The sequence below is a fragment of the Astyanax mexicanus genome, chromosome 7 (genome assembly GCF_023375975.1).
Source record: "Astyanax mexicanus isolate ESR-SI-001 chromosome 7, AstMex3_surface, whole genome shotgun sequence".
Lineage (NCBI taxonomy): Eukaryota > Metazoa > Chordata > Actinopteri > Characiformes > Acestrorhamphidae > Astyanax > Astyanax mexicanus.
The window spans coordinates 56,350,811-56,369,383 of NC_064414.1; the positions used below are offsets into that span (position 1 = coordinate 56,350,811).

At 38.1% G+C, this 18,573-nt stretch overlaps 1 protein-coding gene across 1 annotated transcript; it reads left to right on the forward strand.

Annotated features, from left to right (window-relative positions):
- Window positions 1-663: 663 nt before the first annotated feature.
- Window positions 664-13,774, forward strand: LOC111189394 (methylthioadenosine phosphorylase). The gene is made up of 8 exons (XM_022663096.2): window positions 664-805; window positions 2,096-2,182; window positions 2,435-2,493; window positions 3,169-3,336; window positions 3,937-4,039; window positions 4,754-4,993; window positions 10,795-10,917; window positions 13,314-13,774. Exons 1-8 carry the CDS (start codon window positions 782-784, stop codon window positions 13,350-13,352), a joined length of 843 nt encoding a protein of 280 aa, XP_022518817.2. The 5' UTR covers window positions 664-781; the 3' UTR covers window positions 13,353-13,774.
- Window positions 13,775-18,573: the final 4,799 nt, after the last annotated feature.

Consider the following 18,573-nt stretch of genomic DNA (forward strand, 5'->3'; position numbering starts at 1 on the left):
TTCATTTAAGAATAAAAAGTCCACCATTTCATAACAAAATGCTACATAAACCCAAATACTGAATTACAATACAGGGGCAAGAGGAGGAAAGAAGTGAAAGAGGGAGAGAAAATCCTGGAGGAAAAGAAGAAAGAAATAAAGCAAAAACTCCAGATTAAAAGGGAAAAAAAAGTTTCACAAAGAGAAAGAGGTGGTGCTCCAGATTAAAAAGATTTAACGACCCTGGTGGTGGCCAACTCACCTGAAATTTAAAAGGTATATTATAACTGGAGTTTAAAAAGGATTATTATAACTGGACTTTAAATGCATTATTATGGAGTTTAATAATTAAGCATTGTTATAACTGGACTTAAAATGCATTATTGTAACTGGATTTTAAAATCTTTATCATTTTGCTTAAACGCTACATGTAAAGCTATTAATTTTGGTCTGAATCTGGAGCGCCCTCTTGTGGCTATCTCTACGTTGCAACAAATCATTTAATGTTACAGATGTTTGAACATTGCTGTGTCTATAAGAACAGGAGGAAGATGATTTGATTGCATTCAGCAATGCTGTTGGCGCGCGAGCATTCCAGGTGAGGTCAGGTGAGGTGAGTTTTTTGCTGCTGATGCAGAGAGGGATGTGGGAGGATGCTGTTACGCGTTGTGGCCGCTAGAGGCGATACCCACAGTTAAGGTGGAGTGAACGTGACCATACGTATCGCACGTGTTGTCTGATACTGCACTTACAGAAAACTGCTCCCTGGGTTAAATCCTGTTTGCGCGGGTTTTTAGCAGAAATGGCAACAGCAGGACAAGTTAAGGTGAGTTTACCTGCTTGGATTTAACTGAATTAGTTGACTACTGTGGGTGTTTTTCATTGTTTAAGCTTTATTTAAGCTAAAATGCTATGATCATTTTTGAATATCCGTTCCACCTTAAATGCTACAGCAGCCTGAGCATTTAAGGTGGAACGGAAAATTCCAACAAGCAGCAGTTTTCTAACGTGTGCTGTTTAGCTTTTAACGTTTTAACAACATATTAATCTTAAATAATCTTCACTCATATCACTAAGTTATAACAGTAAACTTATAACAGTAAACGTTCTTCCTGTTTTTCCTACAGGGTGCTCTGTTGATTTATGCTACCCATCAAAATGCACTACCTAGCTGTTCTGCGCATGCGCTCATCATGGCTTAATTATTATTTTGCTTTTCTTGGGTGTGGTAAACAGTGTATGATTACTGTTATTATTTCTGTTTACTTTTTAAATATATATATTTTTAATAGATATGCCGATTTTCTGTTAGATTTGTCTGTAAAAGATGGAAGCACGTTTTTACAGGGTAGCATAAATCGAAAGAACACACCGGATACGTAAGACCTCGTGTTTCTACTAGAGTTTTATTGCACTGAAAATACACATCAGTTTTATTCAGTTTCATACAATCATATACAGATTGGTTAAAATATATATTTCTCTCTATATACATTTATTATTTTTTATTATTTTAAGTTTTGATGCTTAATTAACAAAAAGTTGTCAACCAATGTGCTTAATTACTTTATTAATCCCCTTTCTTTAATGTAACTAATATATTTTAATACTTTATACGCCACTATGATTGAGAGTTGATTGAGCTTTGAATCCTGCTCATGCAGCTTTCCATCAGCTGCCGGAGCTCCAAAAGAGAGCTACTGGCTCTCTCTGGGTGGGTACAGTAGATGCCTCTCTTTCCCCTCATCACTTCTAGGGTGATGTGGATCAGCACAAGCATCTGTGAGCTTATGAATCAGAACCGAGTCGCTGCGCTTTCCTCTGAGTGTTAGCGCTGTGATGCTACTCGGCAAAGTGATGGAGGATATACAGCTGAGTAAAAAAAACATATATAGAAATAATTATATTTTTAAATTCCAGTGCTAGTATCTGAATACTTTTGTTTTGTTTTAAAATTGTATAATTGCATTATTATGTCATTATATTATTAAGATATCAGTGATATATAGTGGTCTTAAGATGACGTTAGTATGTTTTTTTTTTTTTTTTTTGGGACAATATATATATATATGTGATAGTGATTTTTTTTTTCACAGTATGCTCTGTTTTCCCTCAGATTGGAATCATTGGCGGTTCTGGGCTGGATGATCCGGATATTCTGGAGAACAGGACCGAGCGCTTCGTCGAAACGCCGTTCGGAAAAGTTGGTTTGCCTTTGCCCCACATTTACTGAACAATCCTGGACTTGTTTTATAAACACATGACTTTACAGTAGGCCGTAATCCTGAGATAATCCTCTTTAGAGCTTCAGGAACATTATTAACCTCAGACTGTTCCTCAGATCAGACCCTGAGAGCAGAAATCACATAGAAGTGCATTAATTATTTACAAACTGTGTCTCTCTCTGTCTGTCCCTCTGTCCGTCTCTCTCTCTCTCTCTCTCTCTCTTCTACAGCCTTCAGACGCCCTTATCACAGGAAAAATAAAAAACGTTGAGTGTGTACTCCTGGCCAGGTAACACACCTTCTACCTTTTATCATCATCATTACTGTAATACAGCTTTTATTAACTATAAATTATGTAAACTATAATGTGATTTCTGTTTCCTGCATATTTTACACACTGTCCTTTTAAACATATCATTCAGCCCTAATGAGAGACTGTAGCTCCGCCTCCTCAGTGTATAATATCTCAACACCTACATTTAGAGTTTATATATGCATACAGTACTGTGCAAAGGTTTTAGGCACCTGTGGGAATTTCAGTAAAGAAAAAGCTTCTTATCTGTGCAGTAAGTGTTTATTATCTCAGTAAAACACATTACAGCATTACAATAAATACAAACAACAATTTTACCAAAAGCTAAAAGTTTTCCTTAAAACAACTAATCCTAATCTCTCCTCCTCTTAATCTGAGGTTAATAGAGTTACTTCAAATTCTCATCATATTAATCAACACCTGGTTTGGTAAATTGGTTAATTTGGTAAATGTGGTAAATCAGGTGAGCTGCTGACGGAACTGAACATATTATACACATGCTGACTGAGGAGCATCCAGGAAAAATCTGGAATCTCTACACTTTGTTCTTCAGCTCGGCTCACAGGATATAAAACATACTTATAGTTAAAAATGGGAATTCCTTCTTACGTTTTACTGTATTAATGTTTATTTGCATCTGTTTAAATCAAGGCATGGCAGGCAGCACACCATCATGCCGTCGAATGTGAACTACAGGGCGAATATCTGGGCGCTGAAGCAGGAGGGCTGCACTCATGTGGTGGTGACCACAGCCTGCGGGTCCCTGCGGGATGACATCCAGCCCGGGGACATCGTCCTGCTGGACCAGTTCATCGACAGGTACGTCTCCACCTGTCCTCTCCTGTCCTCATTCAGCTGGAACCTTCCACAGATCTCCAGCTTCAGCCAATACCGGCAGAACACACACTTACAGCTTTCCCCACTGGCACTGTTTCTGGACTTGGTGAGTTCTGTTCGGTTCTGTTGGACCCTGGTGAGTTTCTGTTGGTGTCTGCGTGGGTTGCCGTGGTGCCTGCGTGGGTTGCCGTGGTACCTGCGTGGGTTGCCGTGGTACCTGCGTGGGTTGCCGTGGTACCTGCGTGGGTTGCCGTGGTACCTGCGTGGGTTGCCGTGGTACCTGCGTGGGTTGCCGTGGTACCTGCGTGGGTTGCCGTGGTGTCTGCGTGGGTTGCCGTGGTGTCTGCATGGGTTGCCGTGGTGTCTGCGTGAGTTGCTGTGTTATCTGTGTGGTATCTGTGGTGTATGCATGGGTCATGCTTTGCTGTTTCTAACATAGATTAACACACATCCTTTAAACTGTGTAGTTACTTTAAGGAACTGTCTCTCTCTCTCTCTCTCTCTTTATCTCTCTCTCTGTCCGTCCCTCTCTCTCTCTCTCTCTCTCTCTCTCTCTTTATCTCTCTCTCTCTCTCTCTCCAGGACCACTAAGAGAGATCAGACGTTTTGTGATGGATCCTCCTGCAGTCCGCCGGGGGTGTGTCATATTCCGATGGCCGACCCGTTCTGCTCCCGGACCAGAGAGGTACACCCCCCCTCTCTCTCCTGCACTCTCACAATTATAATTACCTTTATTATTTAGGGTAATTCAGTACTCCACATGGTGGCGCTATAATCAGATGAAAAAGGTTAATAAACCCACAGTGAAGAATTTTAATTGTTAAATTGTGTGAAAGTAAAACCCCACTAAATCTATAATTGCTGCTATTTGATTATTTAGGAGTATTTTATCCTCTTCAGTAACAGATGCTGTGAAGTATTGTAGAGAATCATCTTATGATATATCAAGTATTTTTTGATATTTGTATTTATAGATGTTATTGTTTTTTCTTTTCATTGCTATTGCATTGTTCCTTTCCACTTTTTATTGTTTTCATATTATTTTATACATTGTATTGCTTGAATAATGATGAATATTGTATCATAATATTGCATAATGGTGAAATCATATCATGATAGTATTGTAAAATGATAATATCGTATTAGGATACTTTAGTATTGTGATATATTGTGGTAATATACTGTATTATTGGGAACATATAGTATCATGTTTGTGTCGTATTGCAATATCATATTGTGATTATATTGTGTTGTGATAATGTAGTATTGTGATAATATATCATATTGTGATATTGCATTGTGTAAATATCGTATCATGGTAATATTAAATTGTGATAATATCGTATATTTTTATTAATATCGTATCTTGTGCATGTGTGTGTGTGTGTGTGTGTATCAGGTGCTGCTGGATGTGGTGAAGGGTCTGGGGATCCGGTATCATCCTCGGGGGACGATGCTGACGATCGAGGGTCCGCGGTTCTCCTCTCGCGCTGAGAGTCTGATGTTCCGGCAGTGGGGGGCCGACGTCATCAACATGACCACCGTGCCTGAGGTCGTCCTCGCCAAGGAGGCGGGGCTCTGCTACGCCAGCATCGCCATGGCAACCGACTACGACTGCTGGAAAGAGCATGAGGAGGCGGTGAGTGACTCGTCCCAAATCACTCCCTGCTCCCTACACCGCTCCTATAGATTCTACTTTCTGGTGAGGTCAACAATATGTAGCGCTAGGTCGCAAGTTTGAACCCCCCGCTCATGCAGCTTTGCCATCAGCTGTAGGAGCCCCGAGAGAGCACAATTGTCCTTGCTCTCTCTGGGTGGGTACAGTACAGTAGATGGCGCTCTCTCTTTCCCCTCATCACTCCTAGGGTGATGTGGATCAGCAGAAGGCTGCGTCTGTGAGCTGATGTATCAGAACCGAGTCGCGGCGCTTTCCTCCGAGCGTTAGCGCTGTGATACTACTCGGTAATGCTAAAGCATCAGCAGCAGCACAAAAAGAGGCGGAGTCTGACTTCACATGTGTCGGAGGAGGCGTGTGCTAGTCTTTTTAACCCTCCTGGTGTTGGAGGATCACTAGTGATAGGAAATTAGAAATAAAACAATAAATAAAATAATAAAAAAACTATATGCAGTGCTATTGGGTGAGAGTTCTACAAGGGGGTGTGGTTTTAGAGAGGCATGCTTTTAGGGACACAGACAGTTCATGTTAATCCACCTAACAGAAACATAAACACCACAAATAAAACAAGACAAAAGAGAGAAAAGTCCTGGTTTGTTTGTTTGTTAAGGTAGCACCTGCACAAGCCACAGCACTGCGTGAAAGAAGCTTCTAACTAGTTTCCTTAAACACACTTATATAACTTTCAGTAAATCACTCGCATGAAGATTTTAGACTGTTTGTTTGAATGTACCATTCCACCTTAAATACTGCTGTGATAAAACACAGGCTTCGGGCTACAGAGGCATTTTTTAAGGAGCTTTGAATTTAATGTCTTTAGCTTTTAAGGTAGAACAGAACATTTCTCATAAGATTCCAGGTATAGTTTAAGGTGGACTGTTTGTAATTTTTGCACAAAATACACAGAAATGTATAAAACTCTAAAGCTCTTTCCATCTTCTACAGACTCGATGTGTAACGTGTGCTCCTTTTTAAGGTGGAATTGAAAAAGTCATTATGAAACCGGAGGCTGTAATTGTGAGGAATTAGTAGCTCAGTTTCAAGTAGTTCTACATTAAAATTAAATATTCATGCAGTGAATCAGAACACTGAGTTCACTGAGAATCTGTACAGAGTTAGAAGAAGAGGAAGAGGCGAAACCCTCTTCTAATAAAAGAATTGGGACTTTCCATCAAGCTTCCGATACAGACAGAGCGTTATAGCAGTGGAGCGCTAAAGTTCAGCAACCTAACTGCTGCTGCCGGTTAACTAGTTAACTTTAGGGTTTATTATCGTATGTCTTTAGAAAGGGAGCAGGTGATGCAGCACTGAATTATAACTGTCCATTCTCTAATTCCTCTGTGATTTGGAGCTAAAATGAGATTTTATTTTATTTGATTTTGCCATTCTACCTTAAATGGTGCAACAGCCGGCAAAGGGCTGCAGCATTTAAGGTGGAACAGGAAAGTTAGCTATCTAGATACTGAGATGAACTACTAACTGTTTTAGTGTATGCTTGTTTTGAAAAAAGAAAAAAAATCACTCATTATCAACTATGATAATATAGTGGTTATCATCATTTTTAACAAGATAAAAATACTCTAATACACCAGAAAATACACTAGACCTCGAGCAGTTTGGACTGTGTGTCTCTCCACTCTTCCTTCAGACTCTGTTCCCTTGATTTACTTTAAATGAAATGTAAAATGTACTGATGATCAGTGATGGTTTGGAGAGTCATGTCTGTCATCTGCTGGTGTTGATCCACTGTGTTTTATTATCAAGTCTAAAGTCACAAAATCTTACAGCACTTCATATCTTACAGCTTCCCTCTGCTGATAACAACTTTTATGGAGATGTGGATTTCATTTTCCAGCAGGACTTGGCACACTGTGCACACAGAGTACCAAAAGTACCAATTGGTCTTACAGTATATAATATTCTAATTTTCTGAGACCCTAATTTTTGGGCTGACATTGGCTGTAAAATAGATTAATCTGCATTTAATACATCTATATAATAAGTTTCACATTTTGTACTGAATTACTGAAATGAAGTAACTTCTCAATAATATTCTACTATATAGGGGTGTGGCATATCGTATCGTACACGATAATATCATCCATTTTTTTAAATATCGTAAACGATATTATACCCTAAAATATTGTGCCGTATCATCCACCCCATTTCCCATTATATATCTACTAGAGACTATAGATTATATCAGTCCAGTATCATTTATTTTACTTTAATCCTGGATATATGGAGATATTTGGAGTGCATTATTATTAGTCTCATGACTAATAATTCAGGATCATTGACTTCTGTTACAAATCTGATAAAATTCTTGTATTTTTTAATATCTCACTTAGGGGTGTGCAGTACTATATTGTATGTAATAAAAACATTTATTTTTGTATTTTTTTGCAGTGTATGTTGTAGTATTGTCATATCGCCAAGAGTATCATTTTTGCGAAAATACCATAAAATATCGTGATATTATTTTAGGGCCATATCGCCCACCCTTACTACTATATTTCATAAGAGACATTTTCAAGGTGCTTGGAACTTAACGTCTTCAAGGTTTTAAGGTGGAGTCAGGTGTAGTTTTACAGACTCTGATTAGAAAATTTCTGTTTAAAGGACCATGTAGCTCTAACACCTCCCACTCCATCCTAACCCCAAGACCTGCACACACACAATCAGAGGGGTAGGATTAAGGGGTGAATGGGATCAAGCCTTAACCCTTGTGTGGTGTTCATATTTTTGTTACTCGTTTACTTTGTTACTTGTATTTAATTCAGCAAAATTAAGCAATTCTACATTAAAATGCTTTACACATGCTCGCTTCACCTAAACTGCAAGCAATATAAACAGCTTACATGGTTAATATTTGCCCTTTACCTTTCTTATGTTACATTTCTTTTAAAAAGTGCTACTCCTTTTTTTATTAGTTTTTTAATAAAATGTAAAAGAAAATGAATTAAACTCAAGATATGAGTAGAAAATTTGTTTAGTTTCAAATTTACAAATGAAGCAATGTTTATTAGCCCTTGGCCAAACATACTGTATGTAATATAAATGTGTGTGTGTGTGTGTGGGGGGGGGGGGGGGGTGTACAGTGTGTGTTTATCAAAAATGTGTTTTGATATATATATGATATACAAAAAATGAGCCAATGCCATTGAGTTTGAGTTTGATCCCACAGACCTGAACACCACACAAGAGTTACACTAATAATAATTAAATGACTGACTGAAGTCTGACTAAAACTGTTAAACATTTTATACCTAAATAAAACTAATAAACTAAAAACTAAGCTGTCCTGAAACTGAATAGCTGTTCTGTTGTTAGTAAACTCCATCTCTGGATCTTCAGTTCATGCTGCATTTAAAACCTCCTGCCCTGATTCTTCCGCTGACCCCCCCCCCCCCCCCTTCTCTCCTGCCCACACAGCATCCTTCCGGCCCCATCTCCACCACCGCCTCCCCCCGGCGCCGCCTCCGGGGGAACTGCTGAGGCGGCTGACTCACTCTGAGTCACTCAGCCACAGCCGGCTCTCCTGACAGGAGGAGGTTGATCCGGTGTATCTCTGGGTTTTTTGTGCTTTAGACAGATTGTCTCTTGAGGCCGTTCTCCACAGATACAGTTCTGTAATAAAGTGTTCATCCCTTACAGATTCCACAGTTCTCTGGTCAAAAATGATCAGTGCTCCCGATGTTTGTTGAAGAAAATTTGGACAAATCAATTTTAGCCAGGTTTAACCCTCCTGTTATGTTCATTTGTCAGGAACAGCAGTGGTGTTTCAGGGTTAATCTGACCTGATGCATGTGTTTAATTATCCAAAAGACGTCTAAAACCAAAAAATCCCAACAAGCAGTATAAATATTTTATTACTTTTATAACTACGTTACTAATCATTCTATTAATATTTAGTACAATGCTGTTCCTTACCTCTAACAGGTGATGGTTCAATTAGGATAATTCACTTGTTTTTCATAAAAAAATGTTTAATTACTTTTACAAGACCAACATATAAAAAACAATAGTTTTACATCACACTGAAACATAACATTGCAATTTTTGTTTTAGTTTTAGTTTAATATGTGAGATGAAACATTTTCATATTATATGTCAAGTCAAGTCAAGTCAAGAGGCTTTTATTGTCATTACATCTGAGTACAGGTACACAGTGTGATGAAATTACGTTCCTCCGGAACCATGGTGCAACATAGAACCACAAGCAATAGACAACATAAAGTGCAGGAGTGACGACAGTGCAACATAAAATTATAAAATTATAACACTAAATAACAATAAATACAATAAATACAAAGGACGAGACAATTTAAAGACAGTTTTAAGAGACAGGACAGTGCAGTACCGATACGGTATAATAAAGTGTATAGTGGGGATAAGGTGCAGAGATGTATAACATACTGTAACATTTAGAACATATATAATCACAGCAGTTACTGAGGTAGAGAGTTTATGGTTATTGAGAGTGGCAGCAAATATTGCTGATAGGAATAAAGTCATGTCAGCCTCTGTGTGCTGTATGGGTGAAGTACAGTCTTTTTTTTCTGTGTAAGGGGGGTGGGGGGGTTCAGTTCAGTTTTTTTGTGAGTGTGGTTGGTGGGGAGGGGGGTCAGCTCTGTCTCTGTGTGTTGAGGAGTCTGACTGCCTGGTGGATGAAGCTGTTGCAAAGTCTGGTAGTGGAGGCTCGGATGCTCCTGTATCTTCTTCCAGATGGCATCAGAGTGATAAATACACTAATTTAGGCAATTAGAAGAAGTTTCATACTGGAAAAAAAATACTTTTAACTATTTTTCCTAGATCTGTAAACTTTAAAAAGGGGTCAGATTGACCCGGAACAGAACATAAAGACCTTTTACTTTTCTTAAATTAGAAAAGATTAAGCATTCGCTTAGAGCAGGGGTATCCAAACTTTTCTGGTTGAGGCCCAGAAGGAGAAATATAGAAATATATGTGCAGTCAGGGGCCACAGACTCTGTAATAAAACAAATAATGAAATATACCACTTATAATAATAATAATAAATACATTTTCTTGATTACTATCATTCATACACAATATTTTACCTGAGTTACTTCCTTTAGTATCTTTATCTATCTTTAACAGTGTTGTATAAACTTAATTAAAAAGATGTTTTAAATTGATCTTTCGTTTAATAATTTCTCTTAATATTATTATACTCCTTCATTACAGCATCAACTGATTCCTGACAAGTTAAACACAATAAACACACTTTCCTCAGTTAAAATCAGTTAAAAAATAGTCATTTTCCCAACGTGCCTGAAATTTTCTGCATTCACTGTTTATTTTCCATTTCTTTGGAGCTGCCATGTTTATACAAAAGCTCAGTAACATTAATGTAGGCATAGTGAAGGAAGGAAGGAGATGAGGAGCGTTTTAGAATGGGTTTATTTAATAACACCTCATAGTCAAACATTGAAATTCACATTGTAAAAACCTGCTTAATAGCGGGTCAACTTTCATTTTATTTCTAAAATACCTCATGGGCCATTCCAGAAAAGGAAATGGGCCTCAAATGGACTGAGCTTAGAGGATTAAATATAAACTTTGTTTTTTTGTTGTTGTTTGTTTGTTGTTTTGGGAAATCATAATGTAAAAATGTTATTTGATGCTTGTCTTTCGAATACCTGTCCAGTTCAATAAAAAATAATTATAAAGAAAATTCTTAAACGTCTAAAATCAGAAGGGTGTTTATCTGTGACTGAGTTTGGTCTGTTTGAATGTTTCAGGTCTGCGTGGACAACGTCCTGAAGACCATGAAGGAGAACGCCAACAAGGCCAGCAGCATCCTGCTAACGGCCATCCCACAGATCTTCCAGATGGACTGGGAGCACACCATCTCCATGCACAGAGTACGTACTCTCACAGCCATAAAAACAGCATGCCCCAGAAAAAGCCCCAAAATATTTTACAAAATGATCCACATTAATATAAAAACGCCTCCTCTGATACATCTGAAGTCAGACTCCGCCTCTTTTCCAACTACGGCCAATCAGTGCAGCATCACAGTGTGCTCTGAGGAAAGCCCTGCATCCCCAGCTCTGATACATCAGCTAACAGACACCTGTACCAACCAGCATCACAGTGAACACACTGTACCAACCCAGAGAGAAACAGCACTCTCTCAGACTCCGGCTGCTGATGGAAAAACAGCATGACCTACTGTACTCTCTCTCTCTCTCTCTCTCTCTCTCTCTCTCTCAGACTCTGGCTGCTGATAGAGAAGCAGCATGACCTACTGTACTCTCTCTCTCTCTCTCTCTCTCTCTCTCTCAGACTCCTGCTGCTGATGGAGAAGCAGCATGACCTACTGTACTCTCTCTCTCTCTCTCTCTCTCTCTCTCTCAGACTCCTGCTGCTGATGGAGAAGCAGCATTATCTACTGTACTCTCTCTCTCTCTCAGACTCCGGCTGCTGATGGAGATACAACATGACCTGCTGTACTCTCTCTCTCTCTCTCTCTCTCTCTCTCTCTCTCTCTCTCTCTCTCGGACTCCGGCTGCTGATGGAGAAGCAGCATTATCTACTGTACTCTCTCTCTCTCTCTCTCTCTCTCGCTCGGACTCCGGCTGCTGATGGAGAAGCAGCATGACCTACTGTACTCTCTCTCTCTCTCTCTCTCTCTCTCTCTCAGACTCCGGCTGCTGATGGAGAAGCAGCATGACTCACTGTATGTACTGTAGGTTTGATTGGAATCCCAGCAGGCAGGTTTCTGAAGGTTGGTCCACAGTTGGCTCTGAGTAAAAAACACTTCTCTCTCTATTCAGGCAGTAATGAAGCCGATCCGTCTGTGAGTAATTCTGCCAGCTGTGGATTCCGGCTCATCCTGTAGACCCTGTGAGATCTGCCAATTTATACAAACAGGCTGACTCACTTTCCCAACCAGAGATTACCGTCACATGGTGAAAGAGAGCTTTATTCCTCAATTTGGTTTACGTCCCTCCCTTTGCTCCGGAGTCATTTTAAACCAAACCAGTGCTGTGGTTTAATTTAAAGCTGTATTAACTCTGCATTAGCTGTAAAAATCAGTTTTATTGTGTGCAGCAGACGCAAGACTTTATCCTTTTACCATTAGCATCTGAAATCTGTTGTTGCCGTTGTTTAACTCGGTTAACTGTACAACGATAAAATGCAACAGCAGGTGTTGATAGATATCTTTTGTTTGTAGTCAGAAAGCATCAGATTGGATATCGCTGGTTCGAATCCTGTTCATGCAGCTTGCCATCAGGTACCGGAGTTGGTCTTGCTCTCTGGGTAGAGTACAGTAGATGGTGCTCTCTCTGTCCCCTCATCACTCCTAGGGTGATGTGGATCAGCACAAGGCTGCATCTGTGAGCTGATGTATCAGAACCGAGTCGCTGCGCTTTCCTCCGAGCGTTAGTGCTGCTGTGATGCTACTCGGCAATGCTACAGCATCAGCAGCAGTTCAAAAAGAGGCGGAGTCTGACTTCACATGTTTTGGAGGAGGTGTGTGCTGGTCTTCTTAACCCTCCTGGTGTGTTGGGGCATCACTAGTGATAGGGGGGAGAAAGTAAAAAAAATGTTCAGCAGAGCTTATCTTTATTCAAATGAATCTGGCCACCGTGCTGCATCCAGCCAATCAGAGAACAGCAGGCTGCGACTTCACACACACATATGAGCCTCACACACGCAGAACAGAAGCCTTTTAACCACAGAGAAGAAGCTGATGGCGGAATATAGATTTACAGAAATATAGATTACAGTGAGGTTTACTAAAAATGTAAAATATTAAACTTACGATTGATTACTTCTGTGGCTTCATTTGAATTAAAAAAACGTAATGGACACGCCCACATGCAGCGAGTCGAGAGACCAGCACAGCAACATGCATAACAGTAAAGTGCCAGTGGACAGGTACCGTTAGCACTGCATTACAATAGCCGAGGTGTGGGATAATCGCTTGTACCAAGAGTTGGGTAGCCCCACAGATATATTTATGACCTACTGTAGTCTTTCTCAGACTCCGGCTGCTGATGGAGAAACAGCATGACAGCGGTGTTGGAAAAAGGTCAAATCTATGTTGTAAAGCGCAAAGCGGCAAGGCCGAGCAACTGGTGGAACTGGTGCTAATTAGTTGGCTCGGTAGCTAGCCAGTCCCTGATTCAGTCCTCGAAATGGCATTGGCTATATATTATAATGTATTGTATAACAGAAGAATAGCAGCTTGTCTAAACCATGCTGTGTTTGTGTGTGTGTGTGTGTGTGTGTGTGTGTGTGTGTTTTCCAGGTCATGGCGCAGAGCTCTATTATGCTGCCCAAACACTGAAGATCCACTGATACTGAAGAGATGAGTCCGTCCACACACACACATTACACACACACATTATACACACACACACACACACACACAGGTCCTGTAATTTCCGGTTTAAAAGTGCCTAAATGATTGTTTCTGACACACACACTGTTTTAGTGTTAATTGTTGGATGGTGGTACTGTAGGTCTGTTGTGTAGATGTTCTGTTACAGACTGTAGTTCAGCTCTTATCCCTCTATAACATGAAACATTATATTTTTGGCGAGAAAAAAAAAATCACACCATTATTTTGGAGGCTTTTCAGATCGTTGTTTTATATAATTTCTTTAACAACAAGCTGAATATTTCAGTAGTCACTGGTTTCTCATGATGGTTCTAATAGAAGTGATCTACATAATGTTCCACAAATGAAATAAAAAATTGTTTCATCAAGCTTACAACAAGAATGGAAGAATATAGTAAGAAAATAAACAGCTAGATATACCTCTTCACATATTCTCACACACATATACAGCTCTGGAAAAAACGAAATGGCCACTTCAGTTTCTGAATCAGTTTCTCTGATTTTACTATTTATAGGTTTATATTTGAGTAAAATGAACATTGTTGTTTTATTCTATAAACTACAGACAACATTTCTCCCAAATTACAAATACAAATATTCTCATTTAGAGCATTTATTTACAGAAAATGAGAAATGACTGAAATAACAAAAAAGATGCAGAGCTTTCAGACCTCAAATAATGCAAAGAAAACAAGTTCATATTCATAAAGTTTTAAGAGTTCAGAAATAATCAATATCTGGTGGAATAATCCTGGTTGGTTTTTAATCACAGTTTTTTTTCATTCATCTTGGCATCATGTTCTCCTCCACCAGTCTTACACACTGCTTTTGGATAACTTTATGCTGCTTTACTCCTGGTGTAAAAATTCAAGCAGTTCAGTTTGGTGGTTTGATGGTTTGTGATCATCCATCTTCCTCTTGATTATATTCCAGAGGTTTTACATTTGATAAAATAAAAGAAAATCACCATTTAAGTGCTCTTTTTATATTTCCCCCCCAGAGCTGTATATACATGGTGTAATAATTAAAATATGGTTTGTTGCTATAAAGGGTTAATGCACCTCCAGTCATCAGAGCTCAGTTTTGATTGGGGGAACCTGGGGATACAACACTCATCAAAATAACAATAAATCACAATATAAAAAAAAGAAAACTTTACTTTTCATCCAATTAGAACAGTGGAGTCAAAAGACAGAGTACAACACATATATTAAGTGGGCGGGGTTTAAATACAACACACAATCAACCCCTTCTGACACCAATTTTTACTAATCTAAACTAATGATTAAAAACCAATTCTACGTTTTTAATCATTGATACAGTATTGTAAAACTAAATATCACAGTATGTTAAATATTGATCTTTAATTCCACCCCAGTCTGAGTTGGGTGCTTTGGCTGGAAAACAGTTACTTTTTATTTTATTATTTTTTTCTTTGTTTGTTTGTTTGTCATTTTGCATGGTTTAAAATATCCAGATACCCTTTATACCCTTTATATGAATGGACCAATAGAAATGCTCCATAATGACTTGGAATAATGGCTCTTAATACACTGACATCCAATTAAAAAAGTCTTGAAAGTCTTCTTCTGTAAATCTCCTGTTTTGCAGAGTAATGTTTATTGATCAAGTGATGATATGCATTTCTATAGAATGAATAAATAAATAAATGAATAAGGAAATAAATGAAAGAAAATTCTAATAATAATCCTAATAATAATCACTTTTACAACCCCAAATCAGAAACAAAGTTGTCACTGCACTGAAAAATGCAAACAAAATACAAAATGCAGTGTTTTTAAATTTTTTCTTTCTTTCTTTTTTTGTTTCTTTGTAGTAACATACTTTTTTATGTACATTAGATATTTCTTGCTTTTTCTGCTCAACTCTCTTTCATTTATTAACCTCTTAACAGCCAGGCATTTTTCTCAATTCTCTACATTATACCTGATATTAAACACCTACGCCTATAATCCTGAGGATTATTCAGGTTTCACTGGGAGTCTTTAACTGTAATTGTAATAGAAAATATTTAAATTTAAATCTGCAACAATCAATGAATAATGAATAAAAATCATAAAATTGGCCCTTTCCTAATATTCATTTTAAAATCAGTATTTTAGTGAATGCAAATCAAAAAGCTCATATAAATCCAACCATTTCTTTCGGTGACGGTTGTCTAGATTTAAAATTTTAAGAATTTGATGTTAATTCCTGTTAAAACTGATCTGAAATTAAATGTGATGACCCAACATCATCACAGCAGACCTTCTGAACACGAGACGCAGAGAAACAGACCATGATGTTCTTGGTTCTGAACACAGATGTGGATTTGTTGGTCGTCTCCATCAAAACTAAAGCCAAGCAATAATAGTAAAAAATTATAATAAGATATTATAAAAAAGATATAAAACATTATTGATGTCTTTGGGAGGGTTCCCTCAGGGAAATTAAAATTCCAGCAGCATCATTACAGTAAACAATTAATATATACTGGGAAAATTTGAAAGAAATTAATTATATAAAAATACACAATAAAAATATACAAAATACAAGAGTTCAGCAGATGGTCTTTCACACGACACTATAGGACCATCTCACTTCCTGGACCCTGAGATGCTCCGCCTCCTCTCTGGACCCTTCTGCTCTGAATCTTCTCTTTCGTACTGTGAAGTTTCACACAACATCAGAGAAGCTCCCACACAGAGACCGCAGAGATAAAACTGCGATCCGTTCTGAAAGCTGCTGCCAGATTAGTCATTTTCTTGCCTGGGCTCTTCTGTGAAAGATGTGGTTTAAGGTTTAAGTTTCACACAGTGGTACATTTTAGGCACCGTTCACATTAGCAGGCTGAAGTGACTCAAATCAGATTTTTTCATGGCTGTGTGAACATGCCAAACACAATTTTTTCTAATCAGATTTGAAAAAAAAAAATCACTTTCATATGTGGTCCTAAATCAGATACGTCTCGATCCACAGACACGCGACATGAATGTGAACCATCAAATTTGAATTAATGCGTCTTTTTGCTTTTGGCGCATTAGCGTTAGTGCTACATGCTTCTCTCTCGTACCCACACTCTATCTCTTGGTGCAGCTGAGCAGCTATAGCTGCAAAAAAAAAAACAGCAAAAGCAAACCGCCTGTCCTTTTTTCTCCTCCTGGACCTGAGCATGAACTTCAGAGCAGCTGTTTCCTGTTTCTCCACTCCAGCAAAAGATGCTCCACATATGAGCTGCTAACTCATCCATTTCCCTTTATAAAGCTACGAGTCTCTCCTCTCTCTAATATGAGGGTTTTTGTTGTTGGTGAAGAAGGAGGCGTTTATACAGGTATCAATGTGCAGCATGTGAGACGATTCAGGAACAGATTCTGTGTTCACATTACACACAGATACAGATCACTTACATTTACACTGAATGTGAACCGACAAGATACACAAATCTGATCTGAGCAAAAAATCAGATTTGAGCAACGAAAACATGGCTGGTAATGTGAACGTACCCAATTTATTCTGATAAACATTTGAAAAACATCATGTAACATGCTTCATAAATTTCTCTTATTTAATTGCCCATACTCACTTTCTCAGATGTGATATTGCATAATACAAGCATAGTGACAGGAAAAAGACAAAACAAGCAAAATGTAAAAAATTCAAATTTCAAAACTATTAAAACTTACAAACAAACAAACACAGCAGTAATTGTGTATTTCTTTATTGGGACAAAACTTATCTGAAAAATACATCCTGAAAAATCCTGAAAAATCATCAATATAAATACATTTCCACTATACCCAGATCATGTGTCCTGTTATGAGTGTAATCTAAACTGTATTACTTTCTTCACCCCAGAATTATTTAACAATTAGGCTTTTGCAGGAGAGAGAGAGATACACTCTTAAAAACCCTCAGATTTGTGAGTTTATTTGGTCTCTTGTGCTGCACCATCTTGCCGGTGATTCTCATAGTCCTCTGTTTGGAGTGTTCCTCTAAAAAATCTGTTTAAAGAACCACAAGTGTTTGTGTTTGTCTTTCACTTAAAATCTCAATAAAATACATTAAGTTTGTGTTTGTAAGGTAACAAAATGTGGAAAAGTTCAAGGGGTATGAATACTTTTGCAAGCCCCTGTATCTGTTACATGCCTACCCCTACTGTCGGTTTATAACTTATGAATGCAACTCTTTTTTTGGTAAATATATAAGTAAAGCATTCTGACGTTTAAAGCGCTGTGGTGCGTCTTGCTGCATGTTGATGGTTGATTCGGGCGGATGATCCTCTCTGCTGTTTGAGCTCCTCAAACTGTTTACAGATCTTCAGCAGAGATACGGAGACGGATTAATACAGAGAAAATACATCAGATTAAAGGAACAGCCTGGAAAAAAAAGAAAGCAGCGTAATTTGGTGAGAAAATCAGATTTGGGCCACTTTTTTCTCCCAAACACTGCTGTATAAATGTTATATAAAGATTATTCAGATTTAATATACTATATAAACTTCTGCATGATCTCAAATCTATATGAGCTGCTTTACCAGTTTACACTCTACTCTTACAACTAATTCACTTCTTACCGGTTTTATTTTTAATAAAATACATTTTAAATTTCAACCACGGGCCACAAGTTGCCATGTGAGTTAACTAACAGTATCTTATTAATAGTCAAATCTCTATATTATTGATGATGCTACTATTTGATTTTGATGATGCTGATTGTTAATATTAATGATGCTGATTGTTATTGATGACAGGATGCTCTTATATCAATATCTGTGTAATCAATTCTTATATTTTTGCAGCTCTAATAAACTGTTAAACACTCCGACGTCTCTTATTAATAGTCAAATCTCTGAATTATTGATGATGCTGATTGTTGATATTGATGATGCTGGTTGTTGATATTGATGATGCTGATTGTTGATATTGATGATGCTGGTTGTTACTGATTGCAAGATGCTCTTATTTAAAAATCTGAATGATTCTTATATTTTGCTGCTTTAATAAACTGCTCTGCCTCTGAAATGTGTTTACTGTTTTTTTTATCATCAAGGCACAAGTTAGATTTCCCTCTAATTTCTACAATATTTTATTTAGATTGTACAAATATGTTTGTTTAAGCACCACTACCCAGTAGGACAGAACACCACACCCTGTACACTGTAAAACCC